At 35.0% G+C, this 26,063-nt stretch overlaps 1 protein-coding gene across 3 annotated transcripts; it reads left to right on the top strand.

The window, feature by feature from the left end:
• The first annotated feature begins 2,639 nt into the window (after positions 1 to 2,639).
• LOC128155339 (protocadherin gamma-A4-like) lies at positions 2,640 to 13,622 on the top strand. 3 transcript variants are annotated; one of them, XM_052816994.1, is made up of 5 exons: positions 2,640 to 2,966; positions 6,985 to 9,775; positions 11,873 to 12,019; positions 12,339 to 12,456; positions 12,824 to 13,622. In XM_052816994.1, exons 2-5 carry the CDS (start codon positions 7,073 to 7,075, stop codon positions 13,198 to 13,200), a joined length of 3,345 nt encoding a protein of 1,114 aa, XP_052672954.1. In that variant the 5' UTR covers positions 2,640 to 2,966; positions 6,985 to 7,072; the 3' UTR covers positions 13,201 to 13,622. The 3 variants fall into 3 exon arrangements, with proteins under 3 accessions (XP_052672954.1, XP_052672953.1, XP_052672955.1); XM_052816993.1 differs by lacking the exon at positions 2,640 to 2,966 and adding an exon at positions 6,388 to 6,677; XM_052816995.1 differs by lacking the exon at positions 2,640 to 2,966 and adding an exon at positions 6,740 to 6,880.
• The last annotated feature ends 12,441 nt before the right edge of the window (positions 13,623 to 26,063 follow it).

Genomic DNA, 26,063 nt, shown 5'->3' on the forward strand with positions numbered 1-26,063 from the left:
CGATAAATATCTATATAGTTATCGGTTGTTTATCGAAATGATTTTAATTTTTTTCCTACAGGCGTCGACATGGGTCGTTAAGAACTAACATGAATCGTTCAAATATTTCACAAATCAGTCATGTGCACGGCCATTCAAAACCAGTTGGGTTTTTGGCATGTTAACGATTGAATTCTAAAAAATGATTTTTATTGAAATAGCTTTTGTTGTGGCTCCTTTTTATTCATTTATTTTTTAAAAATTTTAATAAGATATCCTCAGCCAAGATAAAGGTGTACTGTGTACATTCAAGTGAATTAAATGATGCAAGTAATTTAATTTCAACATAATAATATACTGTGTGCATGTTATGGTAAGAAGAATTTTTATGTGTATGGTTTTTTCTAATTTTCTATTCTTTATTTTTTAAAGAAAATTCAATGACATTTAAAATTCTTGCACTCAATGTATTCAATGTCAAATTTAATTTTCAAACCTCCCAATCCGTAGATACATCTATGAATAGACCTTGAACATATCTGTGTTTAAGGGAACTCGAATTAATGTAATTACTTGTAATTTTTCTCACATAAACACATCAAAAACATTTTAAGTAGATACGCATCATAAAACGATTTTCTTTGATGTGTTATCTTCGGGTAATCTCGGACATTAGAAAATCACGGACCATGAAAAAAAAGGAATGAGGTACAAGTATACATCGAAATCGCCCCCCGAAACAAGGGGCCGGGGCTTTATCACCTCCAGTCACGATAGCATCTATTAAATCTCACCCGAATTTTAATGTCTCTGTCACGGCTTCCATCGCTCTTTTTCTTTTAAGCATTTTTTTTTTCGAATCTTTAACCATAATCAGTGCCCAGTAAATTAGATAGCCATTAGTTGAGGGGTGAGATGGTGAGATGGTAGGACTTCTAACCGATCATCATTTCAGATAATTTTTCCGGGGTTTAAAATCCAATTTAAATGCATTTAGGGTGTTCGATTTGTACTTCCTGTAATTGCACTATAATTTTTTGGAAATTCTATAGAGTCTCTTTATCTAGATTACTTTCAAAGTCTTGTAGCGCCATTTTGCAAGATATGAAAAAGTTATTTGAACTTCACAAGTATTGTTAACAAGTAGTCAAATTAAATTAAATAAAATTTGATATTCTTTTGGTTTGAGGTCATACAGAAGAATCTTGTTTTTTTTTATCTGTTCCGTGTGGCCTCAAGTAAGTGGAATAACACAAAAGGAAAATAAAATGAACGGTAATAAATATACCTTCCGTAAAAACATGTAAGTTGGTATTCTATCATTTTCATATTAATTTTAGGGGTTTACATTAAATAAATTTTCTACATAAATCTTGAAAAGAGGAAAGGGACCGTTTTATCAACTCTTGGGGTATTTTTTACCTTTATTTATTTTGAAATTATTTCACGTTCTTCTAACAATAAAAAATCTGAGCATTATTCACCTTTAATCCAGTTTAGTCTACGACACAGATGAACACGATAACATAATTCACAGAAAAAACATACAGTTAGCCCTTCTCAACCAAATCTTCATATTTGTACGTTTGCTGTTGGTAAAAGAAAGGAATTCTGTAACGGTACGGCCAAGCTTTTTCACATTCACGAATAACAAAGCGATTCAATTATAAGTTACGACTTTATTTACCCTAACAGGTATTAAGAGATTATTAAAGATGAATACAAAATCAGTGCCCGTCCGCCTAATAGTGTTACCCAAGATAATCCGGGTGTGACTAACTGACGAAGGAAGCTGCTGTATGTTTCTCTAAGGTATCAAGCAGGTGTGATGATCTTATTGAAGTTGTATAAAATTCAGTAAAGTTCGCCTCGCCGGAGATTATCAATAATCTCATCTTGTTCCAACATATCCATCGGGAAATGTCCATTGTTACATGTTATTTTTATTAAGTCTATATCGGACAAATCAATCAGTGAAAATCTGCCTCAAATCGCTGTCTGTCTGTTAATTTTATTGCGCTTATTACACATAATAACAAAAGTATCATAAATAAAGATACAAATTCAGCCATATTTAGCAGCGTTTAATGACATTGGGTATGAAGGGTGAACAGTAAACATGTGAAGACCGATTGCAGTGTTTCTTTCAGATTCAATGAATTTGAAATTTCTTTCACCGAGAAAAATTTCATTGTATTTAAAATGATATCAGCACCCAAGATGGAACAATATTTTCAGAACGTTATTATTACGTTACATAACCCCTTTATGTCTGTTTAAGTCGTTTTATTGTGACATGTTCTTTAAGAATATGAATTACTTTTAAATCTTCGGCACAAGGGATCGTCGAAATTTCATTACAACTACACGTATGTTCGAAATATTGAATACCTAAAACTAACGGTGGCCAAAGGTACATATATAACGACTCTTTCATGAAAAGCAAAATAATGGGATTATCTAATCGTTTGTGACAACATGGTATTATTCTATAGATCAGCTATGATATTATTGAACTTGTCAGTCATATATTCAGATGGCAAACTGTTAGACATTAATAAAGAATATTCAGAAAGAATTCGGTTCAACGGTGTGATCAGCAGGTACCCGACACCCTTTCGGCCAATTCCGCTTAACGAACCACACCTTCGGGGCATCTCGGCACTTAACGTGAGTAAGGGTGACAATTCTTACCTATGTGCCAGTGCTGGCGTATCGGACAATCTATTACAAATAATTAGTGGTTCCACGCGTCAATCAAAGGGAATGTATAATAGGTTTTTGTTGTTCCGCGAAAACAAGGCATGAGATAATTGGTCTGACATGATGTTTCTTTAGTTCGATTAACATTTACGGTTATTTATCGGCCTCCAGAGGATGTCGGGACTTTGACGGATACTGTACAGACAGGGAAAAGTGCGTTCAGTTTGTTTACGGTGCTTTACAGATTTTAACCGTACTTGGAAAACAGGACCTGTTTAACACGTGTAAGTATATAGTAACTCGAAACTTTTAATTTTTAGACCTATCTTTTATGTTCGATAAGTAGTAGGATTGAATGTTGATATACAATTTGCTATATGATTTGGAAGAATGTTTTCATTTAAAATCGCTCCATAATAATACTAGTATTATATTACATATTCGTTCTAAGGTTTAACAGGATAAGTAAACACGCATGTTTTTATATCCGTGAAACAACTTATGATAAACAACATATTTTGAGTTCGAAGAAAAGCAACAAAAAAAATATAAAAAAAAATTAAAAACTAAAAAAAAAAACCTTTAGTTTAATGCTCGGAAAAGTGAAACATGTAGAAGTTGCATAGGTAATCGTTATCATGAATATTTCAGGAAGGTAATAATGCATGTTTAACAATGACAGTGAAATTCGATACCTGAACGAATGCGATGCCGTCGTATATCAAAATCATCAAATATCATTAATTAGCAATAAATTAAAGCAAGAAAATTATAAATTTTTTAGGTAAATGTAACAAAATTGACATGATTCTGTTCATTCTGAGTTTTAACCAAACTTTGCAAGTGTATGGAATCTACCTATCTGATTATTATATCAAATTTTGTAACATCTACATGTGTCTTAAATATTCGAAGAAGGATATTCAGATGAAAGGATCTGTGTGCATGCGAATGAAATTTAAAAAAAATCAAAGAAGTGATATTATAAGACGATCCATTGCGATGCATCTGGTGTTAAACACCTGACTAAAGGTACATTAATTGATAATCAATCAGCTCAGTCTATGCACGTCGTACATTGTGAGGACACCTCTTTATCCCTCACTCCATCCTTTGTGCATCCATCACTCCTCTAAGATGTGCACACAATGCACGGCTCAGCACAGCAAAGAAAGGCCTCGCTCGTAGCTACAATCACCGGCAAAAATTATGAAGGCCATTAATCATTTTTAACAGCATTCTATCCTTTTTTACTGATTTTGCATACTGGTGATGAAAAGGTTTATAAAGCCTCACTTAAGCACAGCTTTTAAAGGAATTTTTGTAGAGGACGATATGTTTGTAAAAGAGTTGAGATAGCTTCTTTATAGGAACCAAGTGGGGGCTGAAATAACGGAGAAACGGGAAGGGAATCAAAATACAATTTATCTTATTTTCTTTCTCAAATGACTGAAAAAGAACTACAGCTTGAGAACGCCGGGGAGATTTAGTTAAGAAACTTTGCATGTCGTAAATATGATAGCTGCTTTATGTAATTGAAAGAAATATTTAAATTCATGCCTTCCTTTTGTGTACTGGATTTCTGAGACGTTTTGAAATCCATAGACCTTGTTCTCATCTGACATTTACTTAACCGTAATAATTCATGCAATCTGGAGTGAAAATGGATCTCTGAATAACTGAAAAGTAGCGTTTTCGGTAACTTAAAGTAGAGAAGAGGAAAAAACTAATTAGATATTCTAGCAGAATATAACACTATCTAATGAAATAGGGGTACAGTTGTATTGTTAATACGCTGATATTTTGAAACATCTTAGTGGTAAGGAGATTAAAATATGAATTAGAATTTAATTAAAAATTCAAATATCATATCACTTGATATTGTAACAGTTTCGTATTTAATCTCATTTTAACAATTAACGGAATTCCTTTGGGTCTTAACACTATCCAGTGACCCGGAAAGTACGTCAATTGTAACGCTAGGAAAATTTGGAAATTCGGATAGTAAAATTTATAAAAATGTCAACAGGCCAAATTCAGTGTTCAATCTTCAAATACCTCGAGTTGTATATTGTGGGTTTACATTAATTTTAGTACCTGAATGAGTCAATTAATCTTGAATGGAGTGGGGGTAGAGACTATTCCGATTTTATCAAAATCTCCGACATAGTTGATCAGTTTTGAATGGAATTAGACGATTCCCCTGTTGCCCATGATTTCACTTCTAATTTGTTTAGGAACTGGGGTAAAAAGAAAATTAACCACCGAGTTTAAATATTCTTAAGGAAAGAAAAACAAAGGAATGGTATTCTATTCTACTGAGCAAGTCTTGCCTTCTTCCCCCGATTTTCCAACGATAAGTTGTACAAAGGGGTTACATATCACTGGAGACTGGGTTTGGGGGCTCGCTTCATACATGTTTATGTATCTCATTGAAGTGTAATCATTCAAATCGAAGGTGATGTAAGTTTTGGAATTAGGCGAGCATTGTCATTTGATCTGAAACACAAACAAGGAACGTCGGTTCCAAATGGTCGGGTTTTTGGGCTTACCACTCTGAGGGTGTTAGAAGAAAAACGCTTACCGCTGCCTAATGACTCATGAACTCCCGAGGAACGAGATGGAATGAAAAATGGACGACAAACGATTACATATGTTTTGATTAGTAGATACAAAAGTTAACATAATTTTTGGCTAGCTTCCGGGTAAATTACTCGGTGGCTTACAAGTGTTGAACAAGAGGCCGATCGGTACGATAAAAGACCTGTCTCGTCCACAGAAAAAAAAGGGGACCCCAAATTTAGTGTACGTATGTCCTTACGAAATGTGTACTCTCTTTGAGTAACCATTTGACTGCGTGTTTTATAATGTAAATTGCAAAAGTAATAAATATTTTAATACTCTGTTATTTCTGACAGTAAGTTTCAAATTTCTAAAGGGCTCTTTTGCTTCGTCCCTCGATAAAAAGTCTTTCTTTGCGTAAATAAAACGTCATAAATAAATTCTTGACAGCCATCTGGTATCCCTACAAATAAAGTTTTACAAATTTTTACTGGTTTTGAATTAAAATTTATTCATTTGTGTAGTGTCCTTTGTCATCTTTTAGAACTAAATCATTGCTTGTAATATCTAGGTACCCAAGCTGTTCATTCTTTTAGACACGGGTTCTAAAGAATTCCCATGTAATTAAAATAATTCAGATGTGCAAGAAATACCCCATAGGCGCCAAACCGTGATTTTTTTTAATTTTCAATACCCGTCTTAAAAGACATGGAAATTAACAGAATAAAGATTAAAAAGTGTAAATTGTGCAGAATGTTACATAATGTAATTAAGTGTTTTAAATACCGTAAAAAAGTTCCCAAGGATTTTTGTAAATGCTCGTGACTAGCTTATAAATATAGTCCATCTAAAACATATTGTTAGCTTTATTTAATTGATGTGAAACATCTCTTTATCGAGTTACAAATAAACGTAACAGCCTTGCATTCCTTTAAAATCGATCAGAAACAGTACAGTGACAACGTGTGTTGTCGATTTTGTAAAACACACGGGTAAATTAGATAGTATCTGCCTTCTCTTTATTTTAAATGGCTCCTATGATCAGCCTCGGAACTCCTCTCTCTGTTTCTTTCAATGACTTTCCGCCTCATTTTTTTAACGGAAATTTCAACAAAAAAGAGAAACAACACCTGAGCGGCGAGATCTTGTCTCTGAGGACCGTGGTTAGTGGAGTGTGTAGGGGGGGCGGGGCTTAGCTCTCCACGATTCCGCTCTCGCTAAATATTAATGTAAATGTCGAAGTAATATACTGATCAAATAGCTCACTGGATTACATTAGAGAATGTCAATATACACTTGTTCTTAATGTATGTTTTGACTAAAGGATTACTTATTAAATGTGAAAGTTTTCGTTCTGTGCGATTTGTCATCTTTGTTGACATTAGGATTACAGGAGGAACATAATTACAAAAGGATAAAAGTCACATTTCAAGGTATATTTAAAACCGGAGTGTTTGAAATACAAGGGCTACTGTTCTTCAGCTATTCTATTATTGACTGTCAAAACAGTTTTTACCCGAGTCTCGTAGATTGTTTCATATCATACCTCATAAATGTAATGGTAATGTAGAAAGAAAAATTGAAAAAGGGTGTCTTGGTTCAAGATATTTTAGAGTGATTACGTATATTGGAATAGGTAACTTAAAGTTATTTCAATACGAGGACGCTATTTAATGAATTTCCATTAAGGATTTAAATATTTTTGGTTTTCAAATAATCATTGCGCTTTTTATATTTCAGGATGTCGGATAGATTGAAGTGGCGTTAATCTACCATCTGAAGCGTTTCAATTTCGTCACCATAAAGTGTTCAGCTGTCTAACGACAAGATGCAGGGCTGTTGCGGCAGAGAGTTGGCGATTTTCATTGTCGTCTATCTCTTTATTTCGGACACGACAGGACATGATATGGAATACAGAATCAACGAAGAACTGCCATCAAACTATATAATTGGAAACATTGTCGACGATTTAAAATTTTTGGAGAGGAATTACTCGATAAATGTGGATCGTGAAAATATCCGTTTTAACATCCTCTCCCAGGGGAATCCTTTAGCTGTGTATTTTAACATCAACGATAGAACCGGTTCATTCTCCACCAACGGAACAATAGACAGGGAATCCCTTTCACATTGTAAATTTTCAAATATTTGTGAAATTAAATTGGACGTGAGTGCCCAGTCGACAATTGGAACGTTTTTCGAAATCATCAAAGTAAAAGTCATTGTGTTGGACATTAATGACAATACGCCATATTTCGTCAAAAGTAAAACGAACTTAGAGATTTCGGAATCATCCATTCCAAACTCTTCACTCTCCGTGGAGGGTGCTGTTGACTTGGATAGTGGTAACAACACAATTCAGACTTACCTATTGAAACCAGCGGGTTCTCCTTTCCTTTTGAGCTATGATAATTCTTTGATAGGGAGTTCTGCTTTGAAGCTTATTCTGAATAGGACATTAGATCGAGAAAAGGTTGGATTTTACGATTTAGTTATTGAAGCCGTCGATGGCGGAAATCCTCAGAAAACCGGAAGTTTGTCCGTCCATATAGACGTTACAGACGTCAACGACAACAAACCAACGTTTAGTCAGTTGACTTACAACATCACGATAGAGGAAAATGTGGAAGCTAATTCAGTGATTCTAAACATGAGTGCTACTGACAAAGACTTGGGTAAAAACGGACAAGTGATGTACCGACTAAGTCCCTACCAATCTGACGACATCAAGCAAATGTTCTCTATCAATGAAACGCATGGAAATCTGAGTCTGATCAAACCTTTAACCTACTATTCTGGTGAGGTTCTTAAAGTAATAATTGAAGCATCTGATAACGCTGATCAGCCTTTGATCTCTCAAGCAACAGTGTATGTCAAGGTTCTAGATTCAACAAATAGCCCCCCGATAATCAACATTAATTTGCTGTCCAATGCTCCCAAAGCCAGGATCGCTGAGTCGGCGAGTGTGGGGGCAGCTGTGGCGCACGTTGGCGTCACGGACGAGGATACTGGTCGAAATGGACATGTCACCTGCTCCCTCAGTAACCCGAACTTTCGACTCGACAAACTGGATGTCAACGAATACAAGGTCGTGGTCAACGTCGAGCTGGATCGAGAGAAAGTCGACGAGTACGAAATCAACGTCACATGTGTCGATTCCGGCATCCCGCCATTGAGTTCGACCTCGACCTTTAGGGTCACGGTCATGGATATGAATGACCATTCTCCAACGTTCTTAAAGACCACTTACTATGCTGAACTTTATGAAAACAATGAAATAGGGGTTGAGGTCTTGAGAGTATCAGCTTTGGATTTCGACATTGGTATAAACGCTGAAATTGAATATTCTCTTTCTCAAACTGGGCGATTTCCTTTTGGAATTGACCCGACATTTGGTATCATATTTGCTAACTTTGTAACAGACAGGGAAAATACCTCTGAAATTAACTTTAAAGTTGTTGCAACTGACAAGGGTAATCCGAGAAAATCATCCACCGCAAATGTCGCTATAACCATTCTAGATGTGAATGATAACAAACCAAGATTTACAGACCCACTGTTCACATTTACTATTCCTGAAAACCAGCCATCAGGTCTGTTTGTGGGGCAGTTAACAGCTGAAGACAACGATCTAGGAAATAATGGAACGTTTGACTTCATAGCATCCACAGATAACGAGCCAAATCTACCATTTTTGATTTCAAAAAGTGGGAATATAGTTTCCACGAAAGCATTAGATCGGGAAACTCATCCGCATGGAATCAATTTCAAGGTGGTGGTTGTTGATAAGGGTACGCCGACATCTCTAAGTAGTACCGGATATGTGACAGTATTCCTCTCGGACGAAAACGACAATTACCCAGAAATCATATTCCCTAACGCAGAGAATAAAACTATTGCATTTTTATTTGATCTGCCTATTAACAGTATTATTGGCAAGGTGGAGGCCAAAGATCGGGACTATGACAACAATGCAAAACTTGTGTACTCTTTCGCTGCAAAAACCATTAGTTTCATCTCAATAGACCAAGACAGTGGAGAAATGAAGCTTAACAGACCGTTAACATCCGATTTCGTCAATCGATACCCCATATCTGTTATGGTTGAGGACCAAGGCGTTCCCAAATTGTCCTCAAACGTTTCATTAACAATTATAGTCCTGTCTCATCAAATATTGGCCCCTGTCGCTCCACGAACTCCCAATGATGATAATTACTTGATGATTGCTGTAATCATCGCCTGTGTAACCGTTGTGGCCGCAGGAAGCATCATTCTCATCATCTTCCTCATCAGACGCAACGATATGCAGAAGCAAGCTCTGGAAAAGAACAACAACGGCATAGTAATATCCAGGAACCATCCCACGCCGAGCGACGGTAAAGAACAATACGACGCCATTGATCACGCGGGAAAGAACGGAAGGGGAGAAAAACGTGTTAGTTTCTCCATGGATGAGGAAAAGAAATATGACACCCTTGAAATGGAACGACATTTGTATCAGAAAAACCCACCCAAACAGGAAGTTGATAGGGTAAGTTACAAATCACCTCTTCTTTTTGGAAACAGAAAATCAATTAGGAAAACTATTTTTACGAATGTGAAATAGCGTTTTAAAAATATGTGGTTTTGAAAAAAATCTATAGAATCCATTTGTGCAGCTATGTTAGCGATGATGTCACTTCGAACTTTATTTTTGAGTTCTGTTACAGTCCATTTAACCAAGTAATAACTGTGATAAATGATAAAAAAGGCTTCGAAAGGGAAACGGTACTTAAGTTAGCGTAAACATAGGTATCTTAATCACCTTCCCTCTTTGTAGTAGTTGTTGTTTGCCTTTATAGAAAACGAACTTCGTTTGGCAGCAATTAAAACATTTTTGCTCATTATTTAGCATTTAAACTTATATATCGCTAAACACTCTTTGTATTTCTTGACATATAATTGTGGTATAACTTATATTTTCTTTGATTGTTTGCAATAACTTTAACCCAAATTTTTAAGTGTTATTACAAAGCTAATGCGTTCTGTTGTGGCGTGGCCATTGTTAAAAAAATTCTGAAAATTATACTTGATTAGCATTGTCCTACAAGTTTAGCCCATGATTATTTGTTGTTTTATAATAACATTCATTTAAAAATTAGCCTGTGTTTCCGAAAAGTTATTTTGCTTCTCCACTTGCCCTGGATCCAGACAAAGGGTTCCCGTACAATAGAAATAATGGTTATTGACTCAGCTTTTGTAAACTAGGATTGCTCTCCACTGATAAAACATTCCATAACGAACCATTCATAGTAAAAGCTTTAAAATTTGGACACCAATTTACGCGTGTTTAAATGTGACATATTGTACACAGAAACCTATGTACTTTGGAAAATAAGAAACTACTTAGTTTGTTAAAGTTTGCCAAGAGAATAGGGTTCTAAAAGCAAAGGAGAAACAGTAGGCCATTACAAATAAAACAAAAAAACACTTCAACTGGGATAAGATGACTCAGATTTTTTGACAGCAAACTTCAAACACATTTATTAAATATTAAAAGGATTAAGCGTTTCCGAATCGTGGGCTCAGTCGTGTTTTATCAATTTTTGACAAAAGATTTCAGTCCGCTCGACACCTTTTGGTCAGGGGGTCACGTGATCAAAACAACTTCAAAAAGATAAAGTGGCCCCTTATCGGGGTCCGTAATTGACACGGGGAATCTGTAGTGGACAGGGTGGGATTAGCCTGTCAACAAACCCACCGAGGGCAACATGTAAAAACAGTGCCCGGTTGTCCCGTGCCGATAACTTTCTGATATCGTTCGATCACGACAATCGCATGTCAGACTGGAATGTGTGGATATACATTGTCCCCGGACCCCCCACCCCTACCCGTTTTAAGATATTTTCATTTTTTACAAATGACAAGCACGACATGTTTCTTACCCTGTCTTCGTTTTTAGATAAGGGTAAATATTGATATTATGGATGTGTCATTTTTTCTTTCGCTCATACGGTACCTCCGGAGAAGATTTACATGATAATGAAAGCGACGTTTCAAATCGTCTAGGCTTTTCATCTAATCCTGAAAAGAAACCGGGCATCTTTGTTCAAAATTATCTAAACACCTCTATCTAAGTCTCACTCTGTTAATATTACTGAATGAGGAATTACGCCGAGTTGGCAGATGGACCCTAAGCATGTTCTGTATTGAATTTCAATCCTTTTTAGCTAAACGACCCGTGTTATCATGTCCTCTGTCTGCAATCTCTTGAGTCCAAGCTCGTGTATAGAATTATTCTTGGCATCTTTATTTCCTCGTTAACGCAACAGAAGATCATGGCCTCCTTTTAAAAGAGAAATCCTCTGATCTTCAGCCCAGAGTATCGTTTAATACATGCATCTTATTCTGTCTATTACCCCTTACTGAATAAATTTTACAATCCTAGCCCTACCCCGAAAAGGGATACTTGAGAGATAAAGTGATAGATTCTAAATCCCTTCTCTCCTCCAAAGAGATTTTTGGGCAATAAGTGATAAATTACTATAATACTGACACTATATTGACTTTTCTGGTTTTATTCTGCATATGATAAGTGATATATTACTATAATATACTGACACTATATTGATATGCTTTCATTTTGCAGATTCTGGACACAATCATGCCTCCCCAGAACCCCAGGGTGGCCCAGGTTAAGGCGGTCCCCAGCCCCTCCTCATACAACACTCAGCCTCACTCACAGCTGGGGAAGCTACAGCTACACCAGAACATCATCAACATGCATTCTAATCAGGTGAGCACGTGTTTCTATCTCCATCTGTGACTAATGACTCTGTATTGTTATATTGTTTAGACAATACATGTATGTTAAAACAACAATTACCTGAGTTTGGATCAATACGAAGGATGGAAAGCTTTGTATCAAAATATATGTCAATATGAGAATATCTATTTAAACAGTTACTTTGTCTTTGATAGTAAAATATCTGATAAATAATAAGAATACCGTTATTTCATAAATTTAAATAAAATTGAACATGATAATAGGCTAGATATTGTCATTTCCATTTAATGATTGTGAATTTGTAAATAAATGGACATTTTTGTTGCAGCCCCATGGTGACAACGACAGTGAGACCTCTATAGAATCGAACACCTCTGACAGTGGGCGGGGCGGAAGTGAGAGTGACATCCACAGTAGCGGAGGTCTGTCACAGTGTCAGGAACTAGGTAAAATAAGAATCTGATCTCACAGCAATTAAATGTTTTATCGATGCCTTGTTTGATCAAGATGTAAATTGATACCAAAACAATTGATCAAATTGGAATTTTCCAATTTCTAAATTGTTGTCAAATAAATGTTTTATCATGATCATGTTTAGTCAACATGTAAAATTAAACCAGAAACATTGATAAAACTTGTAATTTTCAAATTTTATTTTTTGGCATATAAATGTTCTATTTTGGCCTTCTTTGTTCAACAAGTAACAGTTGATCAATGAAATTGTAATTTCCAAATTACATAGATACTGTGCAGGCCTGTCTGCCAACAGTCATTTGAATTTGTTTTTAATGGAGTTTCTTTGTATGTTTTCAGATTTGTTAAAGCAGTTGTATCCGCATGTTAACAAGCAAGAGCATTTAAGACTGAAACAGTGTTCAAACAAAGTCGTTAATTTGGGAGATATCAGACCGAAATTCAGGGATAACAGAAAAGACATTCCCGTGGAAAATGACCATCGGAAGTATGCAGACCGACGAGTGAACGAGTACGGCGACTATGTTGATATTCGTGATATTCCTTATTCTGCGTATAGACCAAAACGATTTACGCATTTTAACTCCATGTCGGACATTTTGGATGGAAGTATGATGACGAACGAAGATGACGATGACCTCAGTACAACTACTTCCGGTAGCTATACCGTGGATGACATCGATGACAGCAGCTTACATCCGGAATGTGTTGTCTGATGGAGAACAAATAACCTCGTTCGATTGTGTTCAGAATTCTGTATATTTATTTTCATTCATTTATTCCCTGTTTATTGAGTGATAAAGATTTATATCTCTACGCAATAAGCTTTCATCTGATTACAAACGCAATCTGGTTTCGGACTATTTTTTCTATCGAATCCAGTGTAGAGTGCCATTAACTCTTTTTCGTCGGAAATGTACGAGGAAATATGAACTTTGTCAGCAGAACAATTATTTGCATATCAGATTGTCGATTTCAGATGTTATTGTATCGGGAAGGTCTGCTTGCCAAAGGACAAACACAAAACTTGATCTTTGATCCGTAGATACATTATGTGCCAAATGCTATTTCGAATTGTTAATATTGCAATCGTATATTTTTGTAATTACATTTGTAATAAAACAATGATAATGTTGAATGGTTGTTATTAATTTTCTTTGTTAGGTACATGTAAGTTTACATCAGCTGCAGCTGTTTATTAGGTCAGCATTAGGACAAACCTGGCTTTTACGGAGTTATCCGGATGACTGTCTCAACTTTGAAAACACAAGTGTACAATTTTACATGCATTGATTATTACACTTTCAGAGTCGACGATAGTTACTATCTCCAGAAAACTACTTGCTTTACTTCGCACCGACTAACAAATTGGCCAAAATAAGAAAAAAAAAGAAGAACATACTACAAATATCGGCTTGGACTTTGGGTAGTTGTGTCAAAAATCAATTTGACGTCTATTTCATTGCTTGCCACTCAGCCATGACGATGGCTCTTTGTAAACAACAAGATTTGTCTGGCTTTTGAGCTAAGACTACGCAATCTATGCTCATTTCTCTTGAAACCAGCGTCATTTTAACTTGTTCTGATGTAAGAAAAAGATAGTTGAATCCTGCCGAAAGTCAAAGGTCTTGTTAAAATGATTCTATTATATAACTTGAACCTGATTCGGATTTGGGCTATAGCTAAACATTGCATGTAAAATGTTAGTTACCAATGTTTTTTGATACTGACTTTTTTATCAAGTTTATCTGTGAAAGATGATAATTAGGTATCAAAGTGCAGGTTGACTTGCACGTTGAATACAAAAATGGAAAAAAAAACCACAATTCATAGCAAACACTGCAAAGAGTTGGATACGTTTGTGTCTCACTGCCAAAATGAAGATATAAAATTGAGTAAAAACTAACTAAAAAGTATTCAATATCATGTTACTAAGGATATACAGTTTCGTGAATTTACACGTCGAGTCGGATTTCTATCCAAATTTTATTTTTTTTAAGCTTCAAATATGATGAATGAAGCCCATGATGCATTTCATTTTGTGAGTTTCGCATACATAAATGTACATACACATATATTGAATTATTATTTTTCTTATTTCAATTATTTATGTAGGGAGGAAAGATAAACTTGAAAAAAAAACCCACAAAGATAAAAACCTCTATTGACGATAATGCATGCGTTATTCCTCAGTCAGTCAAAGATTTGAAAATTTCTTTAATTCAATAATTATTGTTTCTTTTCTGTCTGATATTGGCGGTGAAAAATATCATCAAACAGATTGACTGAAATTATGTAAAAAAATAAATATGCTGCGATATTTACTAATATTTATGGGCATAAATTTTATAGATTAAGTAAAATCAAACAAAATGGATTTTCGCAAAATATGGTCTTCTTTTTTTTAACAACAATTAATCTTTCAAATCATATAGAAAATTTATACATTCTTTGTACATTAGTAAACATAAAATCCTTAAAGGTTGGGAGCAAGGTGCATCAATTTTCGTTCAACTCACTTTGTGTTTAGGTGCCGAAAAGTGGGTACCCCATATCAAGATAATTGAGACCAAGTCTAATGTTTTCAATCAATACATACAATCTCACCTGACCTTGCTGGTCACATATCTCTGTATAACTCAAAGTAAACTGCCATTATTATTGTGCGTGCAAAATGACAATTTACTGAAGAATTTCTCTACGACCATTTAGAACTCTATTCAAACAAATGTATAGCTGCTCGCGATGACTGCAAAATTACTGTCAAGCGCTGATTACTTAGATTTTCAAAACTGAATGATACATTGCAATTAGAACTCAAAAGACTTTCGACAAAATGGCCACGACTTTCGATCCAGTTCCAACTTGGATTAACCCCAGCAGACTGAGTCAGACGTGACAAGACTACACCTCCACCCCCAGGCTACTTGCTCCCGGGTCGAGTTTCAGATTGTAAGTTTGTGAAATACAGATAGAGGTCTCTATTAACCTCTATATTCAAAATAGAATTAGGCTAATTATGGATCCATTCAGTTGATGATTGTAAACACTTTGAAGAATTTATGTTATGAAATACATGGTAATACCGGACCGATGTCTTCGTTAAATTAGCCCACTTTGTCAGTTACTGAAATAAGGCTAAAATACAACAATCTCTGCCCAACTGAAGTAGTCATAGATACATGTATTTAGAATGAATATGCTTGTGTATAAGTATTTTAGTAAACAATTTGTAGAATCTCTCAAAATCATTATGCAACTCTCGAGACACAATAAATCAATTTGATTTAACTCTAGATAACTATTTATTTCAGCTTAATGTTCTTTTTTCTATCAGTGTATTGATATTTTAGCCATTACGATCTCTCTGTAAGCAAATTCGGATCGATTTTTGAAAGCAACAATTTTAACGACCATGTGCGTAAATCTTTAAACTGATATTAATGTACTTTTCTGTATGATCAAGGTACATGTAAATGTCAAAAGGTATTTTGTATTGACATCTATTAAAATAAATAAGAGAAACGGGATGGTTTGTACATTAAAACGGTGTTATCTTTACTAATGAAAACGTACCCTGATGCATTCTGTACATATTTTTTTTCTAAAATCATGTCGTTTCAATTTCTGGAAATTAAAAAAACCAATCCTTGGCGAACTTCAAAGGCCAAAGAGGAGCCACTATAGAATTCATCATATTTTTTTCGATAATGGATTTCAAATTGATCCATGAAAATTTAACGATAGTTATAATCGATCAGAAAATTAAAAACTGTCATTAGATCACGATAAAATGTTTTTCCAACCACAGAAGTCAATTTTAATTTTTTTTTTTTATGCCAGTCATAGTTTTTACCACTGAGACATCCTTCTGAACCAGCTATTGTTAACGAAGAATTTTTAGTGCTGGGTTTATTTGTTAAACGCGGATGAATATTATTTTGCAAAAGACAGGAAACTTTTGCTAACAATATCTACTATAATCTGTTTACCCTGTAATTTGAGGAGTATTTTCTCTGTTAGTCACGCTAGCCAAGTTTATTTTTCTGATAAGAGTCAATAGAGTTATTGCCCTTTGATTAAAGAAGGAGAGGATTAATTTTTTTTCTTAGTATTCATATATTTTGGGGGAAATTCTCTTCGTCTTTTCTCAAGTATGGAAAACCATATCTCTTTCTGTATTCTGATACCACATCGTGTCTATTCATTTTACAATGAAACAAACTCGGTCGGCTCAACATGAGGTTTTTGAGTGTCCGTTAATTCATGTTCATTTGTAAAAGTAAGCGAACACTTGATTAAGTCCACACATTTACTCAATTTTCTGAATTCATACTTGACCTGTCCGGATCAAAATGTACCCCAGGACTCGTTAGCCACGGGTCAGCACTCACTAATCACCCCCAGACGGCGGGGGACGGGTGTCAATATTTTACCCCCCAGACAAAAGGTGACCAGACTAATTTTTGAAAATTGTAATAAATACCATATGATGTTTTCACGAATTAAAAGACATACCGCTGAGAAAATCTGCATCAATTTTGATAAATGCGCTTCAAATTAGATTGATTCTGACTTGATCTGTAACAATGCAGCCACTATTGGTCAGAGACAGCGAGTGTGGGCCACACTTAAACTGCCAGTGAACCTGACCAGTAATTTTATGGGGACCTTTCACGGACAGTTTATTAATTTTAATTACTCTTCAGACACATTCCAATATTTTATTGCCACGAGAAGTTAAAATTGATAAAACTGTGACTTTTTGTATGTAATTTCATTATATCCTTTTTTCGATAAACATTGCAATAAACAACAAATTTTTCTCACTAAACTAGTGTTATTATTTTCAGAAATCAGCAAAATGCTTAAAATATTTAAATTCATGCTTTTTTCAATAAATATGATGATGTTTTGACATAGAAATTTGAGGGATTTTGTAAGATTTTGTAACAATGGCATATGAATATACAAATATCATAGATTTATATAATATACAGAAATCGGTCAGTCAAAAGTATACAGTATACATGTATGTATATCAATCCAAGCATCAATTTAATTTTTTTAGTGTTTACCAAAATCTATTAGCGTTATAAGCTTAGCACAGGTACAATCTTATGATGTTATTTGCTATATGAAATATGTTATTAAAACGCCTTTCTACGTACCTGTGCATATTTCAGGCTTCTTAACCACATACATGTAATTATTAAGGCGTTATAAAGGTTTTAGGGGGAAAATATCCGCTTTACAGTAATAAATGGATTTGTGTCTAAGGATGAGAAATCAATGCGACTACAATATACACCAGAAGAACTTGATGGTTTCTTTCTCAAATAAGAAATTAACGAAGAGTTTCGGCATCTGTAGGCAATAAGGTCTTCATAAGTGATGGCTTTTTGAAAATTGTTTTTATTAAACTAATATAATCAATTAATTTGATTTATTTCATGCATGTCTGTACATTCAAATTATGCATTACTATTCCCTAAAAATGGATAGTTCCAGTTTTTGGTCTCCAAAGAATCATAACGATTGTACCTTCGGACAAAAGCCTTGGCCTAGGCCTTCAACCTTTGGCATTATTTGTGTCATCATGTCCAACAAATAAGGCCGTTGGAAGTTTTTTCTCTGTTTAATCTTGTCCTCATACCCAGTAAATAACTACTGTTAAGTTAGTCTGAGACATTATTCATAATTATACCTCTCAGTTTATTTCAACTTGATTAAAATCAAAGATTTGTAATCTATTTATATGTCGTATAATCCAATAATACGTTTGTTACATTTGATGTAATCAGAGATTACCGTCATTAAAAAAATACAAATATAAATATGTAAAGACTGATCACCAGTTTACCAAAATTGCTGTATCATGATGCTTAATATCTCAACACTCACTGAGTATATTCTCATCTATTAAGAACACCGATTGCGATTCATAGCTTTATGGGAACTGACAGGACTGAAATCTACATAGTCCAGTTCTAACCAGTTGACTGTTCAGCAACCTTTAAAAATTCACGGACTGCACGAAATAATCATGACGTCAGACTCAAATTCCCATGTACATGTTGTATATAAATATTCAAAATTGGCTATGTATTTCTTCTATCTAACATATACTGATGTACATCAACAATTATTTAATTACCTTTACTTACTCTTTATGATGAGTCCAATTATTTTCCAAATTAACGCAGGTTATGTATTTTTCTGCAATGCTCGCTACCTTCATATATACATGTGCCCGTATGAAAAACCAAAGAAAGCATTTTATTGTTTAAATATACCTCTATATAAATATTTTGACCATACCGGTCAAATGAAAGAGGGAAAACGCTATAGAATAGGATTCCACATTAATGTACTTAATTCATCAAGTTCGTCACAAATTTTGAAAATTCATCAAATGTGTGTCTTTTGACAAAATTTTACAAAAAATACTACATTTTTAAAGTTGTATTTGTGTCATATAGACTATCGGTAAGCAAAAACGTTTTATTTATTGTCTTTAATATTTTACATATATTATTTTGCAAATGCGAAACCGATACATGACAAAGAACAGACCATTCATGGGTTTCCGGCAATGGAGGAAACATTAATTTTACTTTCAAGATTTCTTCATTGTCTTGAGCCCATGTATCTTATAGGCAGAATTCTATTGATCGCTCAATTATCTGAATGCATGTCGCAGCCAGTAATGTCCCCTTTGTTTTTTTGATTTATTGTTACTTGGTTGAACGTTCTAGTTAACTTTAAACAGAAATGATTGACTACATATGTGACCTTTCATAAAGAGAATGTTCGGAGTCAGTCTCATTATATGTGCATTACATGTTATAAATATTCCTATTGCATGTATGTGTTGTTGCAAAATTTCAGAAAAGCTGAACCAGTACCGTATTTTCTACATGAAAAATTATACACTTTTTTTACTATCAAAATTTCATAAATCATGCAGATAACTTTTTATCACACGACTGTCTCTAGGTTAAGCGTTTAATGTAGAACCCTTGAATTATTTCTCAGCTGGATAAAAAAAGTCCATGGGATTGAAACTTGATAAAACTTCGAAACTTTTATTAATTTAAACCAATATATATTTATTGTTTAATACATCCATTTTCGGATTTTAATAAACTTGTAATACGGTTGTCCCTCTTTATTCGTTCAGAAAACAAAAATTTAGAGTTACTTCCCTTTGCCCATCATCACCCGATACTGTCGCATAACGAGACGAGTATTTTTATGAATCCAAAATTTAATATGCTACTTTCGGGAAATATTCATTTAAATTTCAGTTGAAAAAATGCCACGCAAACAAGCTGCATTTGTCGCTACACTTGATAGTGATTGTCTGTAATTAATCGAAATTCCCTCCAAAAATGAGGAAGACTAGTGCCCACATTGCGCCGTTGGTGAAGACACTGGAATCAGATTGGTCGTTATGAAGAAATCCCCAGCGCCTTGATAATGTTGTTCCAGCTTTCAAATACAAACTACAAACACATCATAATTATAAAGTACTTTCCTCAACAGCTCCTATATCCCATGACTCAAGCTAGCATCTCTACACAAACAATGTTTTGAATTAAGACCAATTCATCTTACTTTTCAAACTGCCTGCAGTCGACTGCCATGATGAATGGTCATATGTTTTGCGGGTGTACGTAACGTGTTTGGGGAACACTCGCTGCATTGTTTACCAGATGCCGGCCATTAAGCGCCATTAAGACCGGGACACCTGACACCCTCCCCATCCTCCCCCGGGTTCTGATACATCTTGAGCGACCTCTCTATCAGATGTCGCAAGAAATTCTTGTGCTCAGGTGAATAATCGGACAGCTTTGCAATGCAGACTTGTCTTGTGATAAGAAAGTGATACTCGTGCCAGGATTCGGCCAATGCTGTCCTGCCAGGCAGGGGCTGACCGATGTGGATTGTCTTCAATATTCCAGATATTAATCATATCACTGTTGGACGAGATGTAATTTTTCGGCCAGTATAATTGTCCCGATTGCCCCCTCTCAATAAAACGCTGATATTGCTCCAGCACCAGAAAAAGTAATTAAGATGTGCAATGAGCCACAATAGATGGAGAATTGGCATGTCTTCTATCTGCCTGGGAATATATAGACAGGGAGACATCTTGTGAGTTCAAGCGCAATATTTCTATCGTGTTTTGAGACGATTCTCGCTTATTGCTTGTGTTAAATTCGTTCAAAATAATTCCATTCTTAAATCTGTGTTAAATGACCAAGAAACTAATGATGCTAATCGAAACAGAGACTTTATGACTGCACCCAGAATTATGAGAAAAAAACCCTGAAAATTAACATCTTTTAGGATAACGAGAAGAGAGAACATTCATTGACAAATAAAGTAAAGCAATACAAAATCATTACATTACATGTTTCTGGGAAGTCGAGACAGGGCAATCACAGCGGAACATCAAATATTTTTGCATGTGGATCATAGAATCTGACTTCAAAGACAGACAGGCGTTCTCTGGCCGTTTTGTGGGGTATTCGTCGTTAAACGTGCGTAAAACATGCGTTCAGGGGTGAATTTGCACGCCTTGTTTCATCAACAATAGTCGCTAACCAAATGGTTTTACAGGTGCAACGCAAGAACGGAGATAGATTTATTGATGCAAAAAGTCCATAAAACTCTCTTCTATTCGGTGGTGCTAAATTTCGGCGGACCTGTGTCCAAACTCGTAAATCAATCATGATCCTTACAATTCCATGTTTGCCAATACACGGTGTTCATACATCTGATGAGCTACCTGCCTTTTCTTTAGAGTTATTCAATCATTTCTTTCATTGACTATGCGCCCTTTCCAACATTCGTGTCTTTAAGGGTTTTTCTTCTCTTGCTAAAAAGGATGGTAATCCAGGACTCTCGACAAGGGTTCGTTTTTCTGTCCGATCGCCGAGCTGTGAATTTTCACAGTGGGACACACCTATCGGATGAATATTGCTTTATAATGTTCCCCGCACCTGTAAAATTCAAGCTTTACAACATGATGGCATTGTACAAAGCGCTAGTGATAAACAAACATTCGGTAAAAAAGTCAATGTTAATGGAATCTTTTTTCGAGAAATACACTCCGTATATTTTGAGCGGATAATCATTTACAATATAGTAATTCTTAAACATTTTTTATATTTTGTATCAGTTTCTTCAAAAAGATTTTAGATATGTCAATATCATTGATATTGAAGAAAAAAAAAGAAGGAAAAGATGCGTACTTTAAAGATGTGTAAACTGCTGTCGATGTTCAGTTACGAAACAGTGCCAAAAGCAGACGACAAATGTCAAAAATGCAATGAACATCGGTATGATCTTAATTTCGTTTTTACTTAATGCACAGGAACGAGATGACCCCTTGCATTTGTTATCGGTAAACCAGACAGGGTTTCATAATCAAATTAAATATCATGGATTTTGACATCAGACACGGAAAGTTTAAAAGAAAACAAATTTATCATCACATTATTGTACAAAGCAATATGCCCAGACAAGCTCCATAGTTCATTATTACTTGTGAAATAAAAATTGATAGTAAAACAGAAAATTTACCTGACAATTTTATGCATCGCATATAACTATTTTTGTGTACCGTTTTGAAAATCTTGTTTTTTAGCGTGGGAGAAGGTAAAAAATGATATATTACAGGGATGATGAATCATCTTTAATAATGATTTTTTTTAACATGCAAACCATTGCAAAACTTCGTTTGACTCTTTTAACCATATTTACTGAATTTCGTGAAATGGTTTTGTTTGTATCACTTTGTAAAATAAGACTGACATCAAGCGTTAGAAACTGGAGAGGGGAGAAATTCCGAAGTTGCAATTCTAATGTCATCATTTAGTTTAATAGCTTCTGAATGCAATGTTCTTGTTTTTATGGTTGTCGATGATAAGGAAATGTTAATTCATGGCATCTGATCATAAAACAAGATTTATTGCCAATTACTCGGACCACACCGCTATTTCTAATCCAACAGGCTCAAAAACTGGTTTTGTGTGTTTAATAATAAAAACTAAATATTTTCTCATCCCATTCTCGGGATTACTTAAGGTGACATCAAGGAGATAATTTTCAGTTCTCGTTAGCTCTCGTGAGATTAGCGGCTGGTGATCTGAGTGACAACACAAGAGGGGTTCCGAAGATTGATGGCGGTCGCGTTTGGTGGGCGACACGACTAATTTGTTCTTTTAGTCCCCTTGACCGCGACTAGAACACGCACGAGTACGCGCCGATTTCGTTATGTAGACCCCCTGTGTAAAACATTGTATATCCATAAATTTTTTCCTACTTGAACAAAATTAAAATACACGAAACCCCATCTATCCATCGTTGGGATCTCTCTGGCACAATAGTAATCATTCCACTCGATTAAAGGTTCTAGGTTTTCTCAGACGATATTAAAGCGATAACCATTTTTGTGTCTCGATGCTTGCTTTTTTTTAACATCGAGCAATAGCAGATTTTGCAGCAATTGATATATCTGCTGTATCCTGTTTTCGTCTTGCCTATTTTTTTGTTAATTAAAGAAGTGTTAGAACATGGTTATCAATACTCTACGTTCATCAAGACTCAACTTCTTGATCCTCTACTACTGTACATGTGTAAATTTCTGTATTTGGCATTCATCGACCAGATATTCTCTTTGATGAAAATGACCAAACCGGACCGCGAAGATCCTGACCCTCTGTATTTTGTTTACTCACTCTACTGTTTGACCAGAAACCCGATATTGGGGCCATTTAATCACCGAGGTGCTCCCATTAATGCCTAATTATACATATCAACTCGGACGGGTTTTAATAAGTTTAGATAAATTTGATAATTTGGTCATCAAACAGCAGTAAACCTCGGGGTCCCCCCTCTCGGTCAGGTCAGACACAACCCCGGACCCTTGTAGAGCTGTCAGTGGAGTTTTATTTATTTTTAATAAAGACTGACTATACCGCCCATACCTCCACATCAAAGTCAAAAAACAGGAGTCACATTACAAATAATCTGAATTTAAGATTAGTCTAATTCTCTATTCTTAAACTAAACTGATATGTTTTTATTGAAATGCTATTTTTAGTTTCATTTTGTAGCAAATGGGTCTCATTTCATACCAACCTTTCTAATAACATATTGAGAAACTGGACTATTTTAAATTGTAATACACAAAGACACTCTCATTACAGCCATATGTACTAGATACGTATACTGCATGAGAGTTCATTTTATTTACAATGTAATTAAAATACATTGTAGTTGTACACGTTATAACAAGAAAACCAACTTCCGAGTAAAACCTTGTACCAGTCGCACGTCGAGGTAAGTCCAGTCCAGTCCAGCTAACGTTACTACAGGAGAAAGCTATTTTGTATTAATTAGCAACGTTTCGTTAATTAATAGTCCATATAAATATGTCCAGTTCCCAATTTGATGCTGACAGGTTGATGCGCTGCTGATCGTAAAACAATATACAACTGTCTCTTGTCCACGTTTACCTGTGATTTACCTGTGATTTACACCTGTCTCCTGGCCGTTCCCAGGAGCACATAGTACTCTAGTTGTCGGGAATCAAACAAAAACAATTGCTACAGAGTCAACTTTCAAACCATTATTTCATTACATATACATGTACCGATGTACAGTTATGTATCTAAGCCTCGTCTCTTGCTGTAACCCCCTCCCCCACCTAAATTCAGAGCAATGGACACCATGGTACAAATGTCTATGATGATACTAGCATGACACTTTTATTCTCACACTAGTTAGAATGACATTGCAACACTATATATACATGCATATCCTAATACTGTCATTTAGTTTATGCTTTGAATTGCTTGCAACGTTCATGTTAGAAGAAATATGATTACGTTTTAATTTTTTAATAAAATAGTTCAAAACGATTCATGACATTACTTATTCCTTGGGTTGATTCGAAAAATTCCGTATTTAAGATTTATGTAGGAGTTGAACACAGCCGTTTCTCAACATGGTTCAATGCCAAAACTTAAAAATGTCATTGTGAGACTGAAGGAGATGTATGCTACATGTATAATAACACGAACAAACAAATGAACGGTCAATTCACCAATCAGTTTAATATTTCATTAATGAGTTTAAAACATCTTTTACGATTTGCCAAACAACTGACCATTCGGTTTATGAATAAAATAATCATTTTTAAATTAATTCATTGACCATTCAAATTCAAGGGCTATTACCAGAATTTATATAAATATGCTGTATTCTTAACAAAAGCGTGATCAAAGAACTTAACACGTAATCAAATTAATATTTTTCTCATTCTTATGAGATTAACCTAGTAACCAAAGCATACAGCTTATTTGTCTGAGTGAAAATGAAGAATCATCCGGGAAAAAATCGTAAAATCTCAAAATTTGTTTTACGTGATTTAATGAATTGGAATGACTCTGCAAATAATTTCACACCGCGAGGAGGAAATCTTTAAAGCGCCGCCGAATAATTACCAACTTTCAGGGGTATACATCGTTAAATTCTTTGTAAAAGTTCATAATGGACGTCTTAGAATGCATAATCTTATCATTGGTCTCGCAATGAACTACAATTAAAACCCTTTTCCCCCTAGCTTAATTGAATTCTAGAAATTGTTTTCTATGTTCATTTTACACGAAAATTATCAATTTGCAAAAAATCTTGACAATTCACCAATCCCCGAGAGAGATGTGTTAAAAGTCTATGCAGACGTAATCATTTCAAAAGTAGATCAAGCTAGCCATTCTAAACAGGTCATATGACAGTCGTTTTGGGATTTGACAAGATAATAGCTAAGCAGCAAACGACAATATAACTCAAACATATCTTTTCTTCCCGTAGTCAATACCCTTCACGGAATTTTTTCTTCAATTAATAAAAAATATCTCGGATTTCATATTTTCGTTTGTTAATCACAATACGAACAATTAAATTTCTAAAGTTGGCATAAAGTGTTATGGAGGACAACAAATAAATCACCTCCAATGAGGAACAATCACCCATTTCACACACTGGTCTGTATTTATAAATAGGTAATAAATTCCATTAAAACGGTGAATGATTGTCATGACTCTTCATTTTAAAATCATCTTTTTTAAATCTTTCCACATTTTTGCCACCATAATGTGCAGGAGGTGGGAACAAAGCATTCTTTATCGGTCATACCTCAAATGATGTATGTTTTTTCAGCCTTGAATCAAGCCAGTCTATCAATAAAGGAGACCCATAATATATTCTTGTTTAGAATAAACCAACTTTTTTGTCAAGAAGAGAGTACATCGCGCGTATCATCGCTGTAGACATAGCCCTAAACGTCCGGGGCAGCTACCCACTTTTTGAAGTAAAAGGTTTCAGAGGCTTCAAGCAACTGATAAGAGCTAGCTGAGTTTTCACTGTCTTTTTTTCTAAATGTATTTTAACTAGGGCAACACAATTTGAATACAAACACAGTTACATATTTCAAATGCATGATCTTCTTCCCCAAACAACCCCACTCCCTGAATCTTCAGTTTCTCCAACAAATGTTGTAAAG

This window comes from Crassostrea angulata, chromosome 7 (assembly GCF_025612915.1).
Source record: "Crassostrea angulata isolate pt1a10 chromosome 7, ASM2561291v2, whole genome shotgun sequence".
Taxonomy (NCBI): Eukaryota; Metazoa; Mollusca; class Bivalvia; order Ostreida; family Ostreidae; genus Magallana; species Magallana angulata.